Here is an 11,541-nt window from a genome sequence, read left to right on the forward strand (position 1 = left end):
TGGCCAAATATATAACCACATTGTTCAAATGATCAAATTCTGTAAGATAAAACACCATTGTGCCAAGTCCCTCGCCTTTAAGTCCTATTTTTTGTGTTTTTCTCACTCCTGAGGGAAGTATTATTTTGTATGACCTTTTAATAAGCAGGTTCAGGTTCAGGTTAGGTTCAGGTTACTTTATTTATACCCGTAGGTAAACTTGTTGTGAGATGTTAGGTCAATACAGAATTACAAGATACATGTCAGACAGAACAAACTACTTAATGTGCAAAACATACAAAAACATATCCTAAAACTAGTCTAACACTAAAAATGGTAAAATGAATAGACATGATAAAATGATAAAAGTGCACAGTTGACACTGGCAAAAACTAGTTTCCATGGGCGGACAGGATACAGGAGAGCAAGACTGAACTAACTGGTGAAGAAGGCCAGCTCAGTCCTGGACCCTGTGGAGGTGGTGGCTGACAGGAGGATTATGGCCAATCTGTCATCTTTGATGAACATTTCTATTTTAGATATATATTCTGATAGATTAGATATATATTGACATAGAGGGGTCTAGACCTCCTATGTTTGTAAAAGCGTCTTGAGATAACATTTGTTGTGATTTGGCGCTATACAAATAAAGATTGATTGATTGATTGATTGATTGATTGATTGATTGATTGATTGATTGATTGATTGATTGATTGATTGATTGATTGATTGATTGATTAAAGGCAAAAACATTAGTTTCAGTCTCAGGCTGGTATTGAGACTCGGAAATTACTGACAGTACCAAGCATAGATGCAAGAACAGCCCAAGGAGCTACTGTGCCCTGTTCCTCTCTGACAGGGAAAAGTTTGTTGACAATATTGTTGCCTCACAAGACCTTGTGTCACCTCAGTCGGGTATAAACTGAGGTGTTGGAGTTTCATCGTCTCTCGAACACCTGTTTGTCATCCATAATCTTGTATTTGGGTCATATGTCACCTGTATTTTTATCTCAAACCTTGGTTTATAGGTTTGCTCTAAGCTAAGGTAGCATCAACATGTGTGTACCATATATTACTCTATATAAATAACATGCTCAAGTGTTAGTTTCAAACAGCATTGACCATTTTTTTGATCATCGTATATTGGCTGCACAGACCCAAATAGTGTTTTGCTCTCAAATGAACTGATAAGGTTTCCAATTAAACATTCATTTATGTCACATAAAACATAGTTTTCTCATGTCCTGTCAAATAGATTAAGCAGAGCTCACTCTTAACATGAATGTGTTTTAATGCATTCATAACTCCACTGTAACTCTTTCAATTTTCTTATCACCACACTTAAAACCCAATGTGTCCAATACGTGTCATGACCACCAAGCCTTTTTTAAATATGCTCTATAGGGCCAGCACATTGACCTCACTGTGCCCTCCCCTCCTTCCATGTTTGTCCTTGTTTGTTCCCTGTCTGTCCTTCTTCTCTGTATGCGTATGTTTGTCCAGAGTAGTGCAATCTCTTCCACCTATATGGTGCCAATCAACCCAATCTCAGGACATTTATCTGCTTATCAACCCCTCTGCATTGTATAAACCCTGGTTCTAAACACCTCTTTGACAGATTACTGTAATGTGTTGCAACCTCATACCATGAACTTTTGCAAGCCTTTGTGTGACTTTTTAATCCAGTAACTAACCAATCCTAACAGGATGATCCAACCAACATCACTTTGACTCAGGGAATCAGCCACCAGGAAAAAAGCTTGCTTCGGTCAAAGAATACTTTTGGAATTTCTCCTACAGTAACTAGTCTATGTTAAATCAAATTATACAAGTCACAAGTTGCGATCTTCTTCTAGCATCTCTTCCACCTCAATCCTATGTTCTACATTTCCGAAAACACTCTATCTGGGATTATTAGTCCTTTAGTGTTCCCAAGTGTTTGATTATCGGCTATCAACCTTCCTTTCAAATCAATCCAACATACATTATGTTACGAGGCTTCTACTAGGAAGGGCTTTGGCTTAGGAAGAAGGTGGGAATTCCAATCAGTTGGTCAACACTCTGTCATTTGATAAATGCGTGATACGATAAAGACCGCAGGGCGCAGAAGTTCACAGTTTCTTCTGTAAAGTTCAGAACACTGGCAGCTGATTAGAGGTCACATTGTGAGGCTTTATGAGAACATTTTTTATGACTTTTCGTGTCTAAAACTAGACACACTGGTAAACCAGTTCAACACCAAAGTCTCTGCCAGGTTGTTCCGTCTGCCAAGTATATCCTACTGTTAAGGCCTCATAAACCAATAGAATAAGATTGATCCTGGTGTTAGCTTTACTTCTGTCTAATCTCATTTAGTAGTGCTACAGGACAGCTGTCTTCACGTGATCTCTGCCTGCCTGATTTGTCCGGGACCAGATCTGTCTGTCCTCCTGTCTTCAGCTCTGGTTATACTGTCTGTTCCACTCCACCAGACTCGCAGCTATAGGCTCATCATTCCCCCTGTGATCAGTATTCTCAAAAGAATTTCATACTTTTTCAAGTAATGGCTTCTGAGTCCGGAAACTGACCAAACCTGACAACAATTATTCATATTTCTGTTCTTATACCTTATTCCATGGTTGATTTTGTCTCTAAGAAAAATTTAACTAGTTTTATGTTAAGTTTAGGCGTCTTTGAGCTGGGCAACAAATTTACAGCTAATTTGAAATGTGAATAAGTCCTGCTTTAATAAAAGTTGTGTATATTTTCAGGAATGCTGTCACTGATTATTTCATCTACTATGACATTTGCTAATTTGCTTTCCTGAAGTTGTAATATTTTGAAAATTATTGGGACTTCTATTTTTTTTTGTTCCAGCAAATATGGGGTGAAGGCCAAATGAAACATATTGATCCCGTTGTAAGAAGTTTACCTTGAAAGTTATATTTTATTATTGCTTCAAGGTTTCGATTAATGTTTAATATGCCTGTTGTGCCAGTAACCTGCATTCTCTATCTGCCTGTCCTGCTGTCCTTGGTTAACCCTTCCTCCATGGTGTCTGTGTTGTTGTGCAGCTGTACAGTCTTGCCATCACAGCCATTATTTATGTGTATGTTTATCCTTGCCTGTCTTTTACTACTGCCTGTGAACTTAACTGTACCGCGTCTTGGTCACAGTGCCTATGCCAGTAATGGAAGCTGTGCTCTTGTTTTTCATTACAACAGTGTCAGTGTTATGGTTATAACATACTTTATTTGATGTAGTACCCCATTTGTCCACCAGGTGTTAATAACTCCCCATTAATCTGTTCTCAAGGTTACTCTAGTCTTCTTTACACAAATACTAGGGCCCTAATAAGGAAAACACATATGACACGTGGTAACTAGTGTTTTAGATTGAACAGATTACTAAAACAGTGTCTTCCATGAGGAGAAACTGGAGGTTATAGACTTAATTTTCAATATGAAGAATAAACTCATAAAGCTGTTTGTCTAGATTATAGTTTCCTGCTAACTAGATATTCTTATAATTTAATGATTTTACAGCCTAGAAGCACAAACACCCACATTCACTCAGCAATCTGTAGCCAGGCAGTGTGTGAGCAGGTTTTATGAAGTCATATCCAGACTGATCCAGTTACTCCTCTGCTGTCAGCTGAGCTTTGATCGAAACGTGACAGGTTGCACGGCAGAGCCAGTGCTGTCCTCAGTTGCCTCAGTTCCTAGTTCCTGGAAAGATCTCATGAGCAGTGGAGGATTACATAACATTTGCAGTAAAGGACCAGGTATGGCCCTCAGAGTATTTTCTACTCAGCCTGAGGTGCTAATTTATGTTAACACAAGAAAATGCAGCCAAAGTGTTGGGTTAGTAGGTTACACCTTATCTACTGGAGCTATATTAAACATGGAACACTTGAGTTACTACTTGAACAGCCATTAGAAGATTAGCTTCACCTCACAAGACAAACAAAAAAACAGCAAACTTTCAGATGTTGGACTGAGGCTTCTCTGAAATAAAAAATACAGCATCCACTGTTTAGTCACAAGGTGGATTTAATGGTTTGGACTGAATTGGAATAATCTGAATGGTTATCTCTCAGTAAACCGTTTTAATTTCATTAGACCTGCAGACAGGTAGATCTTGATATTGACCTGACAATGTCAATTGTTTAATACACTTTTGAGCTTGATGCAATTACAGTTAACCATCTTACAGGTACTGTTTTGATATTCGTTCTTCTGAAATAGTACTGAGCATTTCATTTTCAATTTTCCTCCATCTTTGTATGTAAATAAATTCTGATAAATCAGTTGTAAAGAAAAACGTATTTGTCAGAGTTGAAATCAAAATCAGAAAAGTCTCATTAAAGTCTGAATTTTAACAGAAAAGCATGTAAAATAAAGAAACAGAGAGACATGTTGACATTTCATTGTTTTTTTTTTAATGATCCTTCATCCATCCTGTCCAACTCCACAACATAGCTACCACATTATATCATTGTTTCTGTGCATACAGTACACTGCTGTACATAAGGACAACAAGCAGCCCCTTCAAAATATGTTACAGATTTAGTCTTTCAGATTACATTAAAATAAGTTAAAACAGCATCATTCAGGCCTGTGAAACCAGGTAAATAACATCTTTCCTTACTCCAGATGGCGCCCCCTGAAGGATTTTTTTTATAATACAGTAGCTCCACAGCCTTGGTAGACAAGAGTATGACCCACAATTCTTAGCTGTAATGAGGCAGAAAACAGTGTGTAACCCTAAAAGTTTGGTGGAAGGAAGGGGTTATAAACAGAAACTCAAAGGGGCTGCTTCAGTAACCGTACAGATCAGGCTCTGCTTGGAGTCCTAAAATGCAATAAAAGGTTGGAATAAAACTTCTAAAAGGACAAATATTGTTATTTGATCTTTAAAAAGCACTCACGGCAAGTGGTAGTTTCTGAGCACCAAAAAGTGAGGACAGATAGAGGGAGTGCAGAAAGCTAATTACTGCATCACCTCTGAGAAACTCCAGTTGGCATGAAAGTTAGTATTTGATTGAGTATAAGCATCCATCAGCCACCAAAAGTACCAATTTTCCACACTGTATCACTCTCATGTGACTAATATTGTGAGATGTTTAAGTCAATTGTTGCAAGAAAAAAAGGGGGTTGAAGGCATGGCTCTGCAAACAGAATGAACCAAACGTGTGTTGTCATGGAAAAAAGAAAAGCGGACGGTGAAATATATCATGGATAGACATTTTAAATAATATGATTGGTTTGTTCGTCTTGTTAGAGTCAAAGTACAGCTCAGCCAAAAAGAATAAGAACAGACTGTAGTTTTATGTTTAGCCACTTCACCACTTGTTCGCAAAGGAGAAAGTGACACCTGTTTCTTCATAAGAAGTACCACTTTTTCAACCAGACACAGCATAAATTAACCATAAAAATGACTAAACATAAAACCATATAGTAAGCGTGTGCATGCCTAAAAATAAACAAAATTGCATTAAATATTTTGATTTTTAATTAACAGCTCATGATGTTGCCGATTTTAGGTATGCAACAAGGTCCGTGCGCTCTCCCTTCTTCTTGATGCCGGCGAAGATCATTTTGGTTCCTGGGATGTACTTCTTTGGGTTCTCCAGGTACTCCATCAAGGTAGCATCACCCCACACAATACCTGAGACCAGGAGAGCGAACGGTCAGTAATTAGAGACGGATTGTGACAATCTAATCAAGGTTACCAAGAGGGATCTGACCCTGAAACTAGGCAGATGAGTGACCAGATAACAGAGGGCCCAAGTTCGCACATCCTTTTGGACCTTAAGCATGAAGTGCTAATGTTATTACAGCTAAAAGTGTTAACCCCAAGACACTAAAAAGACAACTGATTCTGTATCATAGATAGAATATACAGTAAAAATGTTCTGGGTTTAGCTCGTCAGTTGTGGGGGTTTAGATTTTTTTGTGCATCATCACTAAACTTGATAATGTCAACATATTAATTGAAAAAAGGAATTAAGGGCCTTTACTACCTTCAAACTATGGAGTACAGTAACCAATTTAATGTTAACACTTTTATCAATTACTAACTTTAATGCACATGTGTAATCATAGGTCCTAATATTTAAATTATTTCAAAATGTTAATTCACACTTCATTTAAACAGCATTTATGATAAGTTTTACATAGAGCAGATACGCCATTGTAACAAAGATAAAATATAATATGAACCACTACAGAACTAACCTTTACTCTTGTTGGCATCTGTGTATGAGTAGCCATCTGCCTGTCCTGTCTTGCGGCCGAACAGACCCCAGAGGTTTGGGCCCACCTTGTGCTTGCCCCCTTCCTCTACTGTGTGGCACTGAGCACACTTCTGGACAAAGGCCTTCTTTCCCTTGCCAATGTCTCCCATAGTCAGCTGGAGGAAGATAAAGTTAAGAAAAGACAGTTATAACAACAATAAGTCACAAGTAAATACAAAAAGTATTATTGTTCTTAAGGTCTCAAGCTTCTAACGTGTGTGAACTATGATTCCCCAGTACAGCTGCCCATCTACAGTATATATTCATAGCCCCTGGTTATGAGAAGAAGCTTATAAACTACTGTAGTCTGACGGACGCCATCTTGTGAAGGTCGTCTAAGGTGAAAATGTTTTCTAATGTTGTTCTGCTTTTATCCACAGCGCGTCATGCTATTCACCCTGCACGCGGTCGACTTTTCAAGAAAAAAGATACATATTTAAATGGAAGCGAGACACCACACTACACCACCGCTATGAAACTGTGAATGCAACAGGCTCCCACTCGCTCCGGTTATATCTGTGTTATAGGGGCGAGTTGTTAAACACACAGGCATCCCCAGCTCGGGTTACTGCTTTGGAAAAGCTCCCCGGCTGGTCCGGTGATTAAGGTTTGTCTAAAGTATATCCGTCTCAGGAGTGAGGAGGATCATGTCGACCTTACAGGGCAGAGGCAACGAGTAAAAACGAGGAAACATGTTCTTAAAAGGCGCATTATAAGGTTGCTGCTACCTGTAGCAGGTGACTGACAGGTGTTGTGTTGAAAAATGTTACTCTGCTTTATTCTGCTACGGGGGAAGCAGTCTTTCATTAAATTAAGCTTGGACCTTAGTGTTGGTACAAAACAGTAGATTTTTTTTATAAATATGTGAATCATGCAGTTTCGTAAACTGCAATGAAGGCTTAATGTCATCAGATAGCCTATCATTTAAAAAAGGGGACATATTTTTGCGTAACACCGCCCAGGCTGTGCTGTCCTAACACGACCTCCGTATACAGACGCAGCGACGTGACAGGTGTACTCGTCAAGTGTGACACTTCCTGCTCGGGTAAGCTTCAGTCCTAAAGCAATTAACAAGTCTTATCTGTATTCAATAAACTAATGGTATCAACACAACAATGACTTATTATCGCATTCAACCAGGTCAATAAACGGCCAGCCAATAGGACTCCAAAGGGACCGACAGTCCTTTATAATAATTCATGTTCATTTTCTCATCGTTCCTCGTGCACAGAACCATTGTAAGTTAAAGAGGAGATAATAATGTCAGCCTGAAACATGGCGGACACACATCATCCTCATAAGGCATCAAGGACATAACAGTACATAACTGGCCAACATAGACTGAAATCATTTTATATTAACATGTTAGTTTTCAGAACCTGATTTATGGCGCTAACATTAGCATATTTGGTAGTCTGCTGTACCAGACGCGGATGTGTCACCCACCCAGGCTGTCAAGGATGCTTCAATGTCGGTGTCCTTAGATTGCCCTCAACACTGCCGTTATTATCGAACACCTCTACAACAATGAGACAACAGGTACGTCTTACTAAACATCCATAAAAGCCCCCGAACAGTTTTTAATACAACATACTATCACCGTGTAGTCTCGAATAACGGGCTAGGTAATGGTCTACGAGTAAAGAGCAGCCGAGCTATTCACCACCGTTAGCTTGAGTGCACCTCAACGGCCCAGCATCTCCTTTGATTATCTGCGAAGGTTTAAAAATAAAAAAAAACTCTATTTGAAAAAAAGGAACAAATTGATTTACCTTTTGATTCGTATATGTGGAGATGAACCTCTTCTTCTGTGTAGGTTTGAGCTGCTTCTGATGATGAGCGGGTCTGGCGGACGGGAAGAAGGTCACTTCAATTTACAGGCACCGGCTTCTGACGTCATCATCCAATCACGTGCTGAGCTGAGCGAGTTCCCCACGTCATGACGTAGACCCTTCAATCCGGCCAAATCCGTCTCCTTCCTTGCCTCCCTTACTGCCTTCTTATCCATAGACATATAAAGATCAAACACAAGCATATATATAGATTCTTTAAATTTCTATGTACTTATCAATTGGGCGCCGTTTGTAAAGTTGTGCACACTGAAAAATAACAGCAACAGTTCTCCAAATTTAGCTCCAAAATGTCATAAAAATGTAGAGTGAATTTTTAAAAGTCACTTATTTTTAATCACATTTAGAGGAATATTTGTGATCTTCTTCACATTTAATTTTCTTGTGAAAAATATATTAAGTTAAAATCATTGTTAAATCCAAATGCTACATAAAAATATAAATGTTAAATATAAATGTTCAACGATAAATCTAAATGTTAAATCTAAATCTAAATGTTAAATCTAAATCTAAATATTAAATGTTGCTCTGCGATCCTAAATATTTAGCTGATATGCGGCAGTGTGAATTTGCATATCAGCTAAATATTTAGGATCGCAGAGCAACATTTAACATTTATATTTAACATTTATATTACAGTTTATATATTATATTTTATATTTATATTTTATATTTATATTTTATATTTATATTTTATATTTATATTTTATATTTATATTTTATATTTATATTCATATTTAACATTTATATTCATATTTAACATTTATATTCATATTTAACATTTAGATTTATACTTAACATTTATATTTATCATTAAACATTTTGATTTATATTTAGCATTTGGATTTAACACAATTTTAACTTAATATATTTTTCACAACAAAATTAAATGTGAAGAAGATCACAAATATTCCTTGAAATGTGATAAGAAAAGGTGACTTTTAAAAATTTACTCTACATTGTTATGACGTTTTGGAGCTAAATGTGGAGAATTGTTGCTGTTATTTTCAGTGTGCACAACTTTACAAACGGCGCCCTATACTTATCTCTCATTTTGTTTGGAAATTTCATGTTTTATAGGTTAGAAAAGTAAAATAAACACATGGTCAAAACAAGTAGATGTTATATTGGTGGTTTGTCCTCACAAATAAGACAAGGGTCTAATGAAGGAAGCCAAGTTTTAGTAGGCTACTGCTCCTCGCATCTTAAAATGCTCCTCGCATTCCTGAACCTCCATTGTGGAGCTTGAGACACCTGCTGGAGTGGCTTTATAAGGACAGCTACTAAATAGCCTACATCAAAATTAATATTCTCTCTCAGAAGCCAAGCATATCCACAAAACTTTTGACCATTCACAGTTGAAATCAAATCTATTGAGTTTTGAAATAAGGATACATTTTAGGGTAATATATATATATATTTTTTTCATAGAATAGTCATGCTGCTCTAAGAGGTGGTAAATGATCCTTAATATTAAGAGCACTTGAATACAACGATTTAAGAAAGTTGTAAGTTGTAGGAAAGTAACACTCATTTTAACGTGTCTATATAATTCTGATAAGCACATTTTCACTCCACATGCCCTCTCATTCTTTAAATAAACTGGTTCACAACGACAAAGCGATTACAATCCCAGTATTGACCCCAAATAGGGTCCTCAACTTGTTTGACACCGTACACACAAGGCACGAGGCCACAGTTGTAAATCATTCACGAGACCCTCACCTCAACCTGAAAATCAAGTCACAAGACTCTGACGTCACATTATCAGCTGACTGGCAAATGTATGCGTTACGTGGGTTAATGCCGTCATATACTTAAACCAATAGCCTTCATACATGAAATATATTTTAAACGTGAATATATTCAGTATTACATGACTGATATAGTTTAGAATTTATTGGCAAATCTTTTGGAGAAACACTTTTGCTGTTATAATCCGGCAGCTTCATTCTATTGCTAATTTACAGGATCTGTCATACCAAGCAATGTGAAGATGTCTAACCATATTAATGGATTAATCAAGTAGGAGAACTATCATTAATTGCAGTGCTGTACCAAATATTTCACAATGAGTTCCAACTCAATGACTACAGACTACAGCACTGCTTTTTGATACATTTAAAGAAATGTCTGAGTAATAATATATTTACCTATATTAATAATCAATTACAGACTGTTTGAATGGATATTTTCTCAGTTGATATGATTTTCCTGATATCTTTATACAAGTGTCCCTGAACTTTAGCTCCATTTTTAATTCAACACTTTTCCTGTTATGGTTATTACTTGTAAACGCACCTACATACCGATTTTTTTTCCTTTATTGGTACATTTTCTTATGTAAATGATGAAAACATTAAGTAACCAACCCCGCATAAAGTGAGTTACAAAAGCTCTCCGTATCATTTTGTAACATTCTCCCATACAGTAGGTGGCGTTTAACGTTTACCGTCTTTCCGTTTTCACTGATACCTTCATGAGTATAGGAATTTACGCAACTAACCAAAAACCCTCTGCCAAGATTACAGTACTCAACTCACAAAGAAACCCAAGGTGTACACATTAAACATTACACGATAAATAATGTGTGAATTATTTCTTCATCTTCTTTGGGTAAGGCAGGCTAGACGCAACAGCAGCGTATTGCTCCCCTCCTCAGGTCGATGAATCAGATCCTTAGATCCATTCTCATATTCTTGTGTACACTCCGGTTCTGTGCAAGAACTCCAACAGTCTCTTAACTTTCGCCCAGTTGTCCAAGTTTAATAACGTGCTCATGCTAAAGACAGCTTCTCCAGCTGTTTGCAGGCCTCTGAACAGCGTCCTTCTTTCCTGAGCATATCTTTCACACTGCAAGAGAACACGACGCACTGACTCCACGTCCCCACAGTCACATTTTCCATCAGGATGCTTCCCTATCAGGGCCAGCCCACTCTTGAGCTCACAATGCCCGAGCCTCAGCCTAGTTATAACTACTGAGTCTCTTCTTTTGCACTTAACAAAATATTTTTCCTTTCCCACTGGGCTCTGAATTTCAAAATATGCCCTCCCCTTTCTTTCATTTTCCCATGCATTTTGCCATGCATCTTTAACCCATTCATTTATAATTTCTTTATACTCCGGCAGTCCATAAGGCAAACACATTCCAACACTTTCCATCTTTGTGGCTCTCTTTGCCATAGTATCTGCTCCCTCATTTCCTTCTATTCCCATGTGTGCTGGACCCAAACAAATCCCACTTTTCCCTCTGCTCTGTGAAGTCTATACAGCGTTTGATTTATCTCTGCTAACACGTCCGGCCTAGACTTGGACTTCTGCTCTTTGTCAATACTGCTGCTGAATCACTGCATATCACTACTTGCCTCACTTTCTTGTCCTCTACCCACCAAAGTGCCCATAGTACTGCCACCATTTCAGCAGTAAATACTGACA

At 37.7% G+C, this 11,541-nt stretch overlaps 1 protein-coding gene across 1 annotated transcript; it reads right to left on the bottom strand.

The window, feature by feature from the left end:
* Positions 1 to 4,376: 4,376 nt before the first annotated feature.
* Positions 4,377 to 8,178, bottom strand: LOC117811682 (cytochrome c). Its single transcript, XM_034682109.1, has 3 exons — positions 8,029 to 8,178; positions 6,198 to 6,372; positions 4,377 to 5,628 (listed from the first exon to the last, which is right to left on the bottom strand). Exons 2-3 carry the CDS (start codon positions 6,364 to 6,366, stop codon positions 5,483 to 5,485), a joined length of 315 nt encoding a protein of 104 aa, XP_034538000.1. The 5' UTR covers positions 6,367 to 6,372; positions 8,029 to 8,178; the 3' UTR covers positions 4,377 to 5,482.
* Between the last annotated feature and the right edge of the window lie 3,363 nt (positions 8,179 to 11,541).

Source organism: Notolabrus celidotus, chromosome 4, assembly GCF_009762535.1.
Source record: "Notolabrus celidotus isolate fNotCel1 chromosome 4, fNotCel1.pri, whole genome shotgun sequence".
NCBI lineage: Eukaryota > Metazoa > Chordata > Actinopteri > Labriformes > Labridae > Notolabrus > Notolabrus celidotus.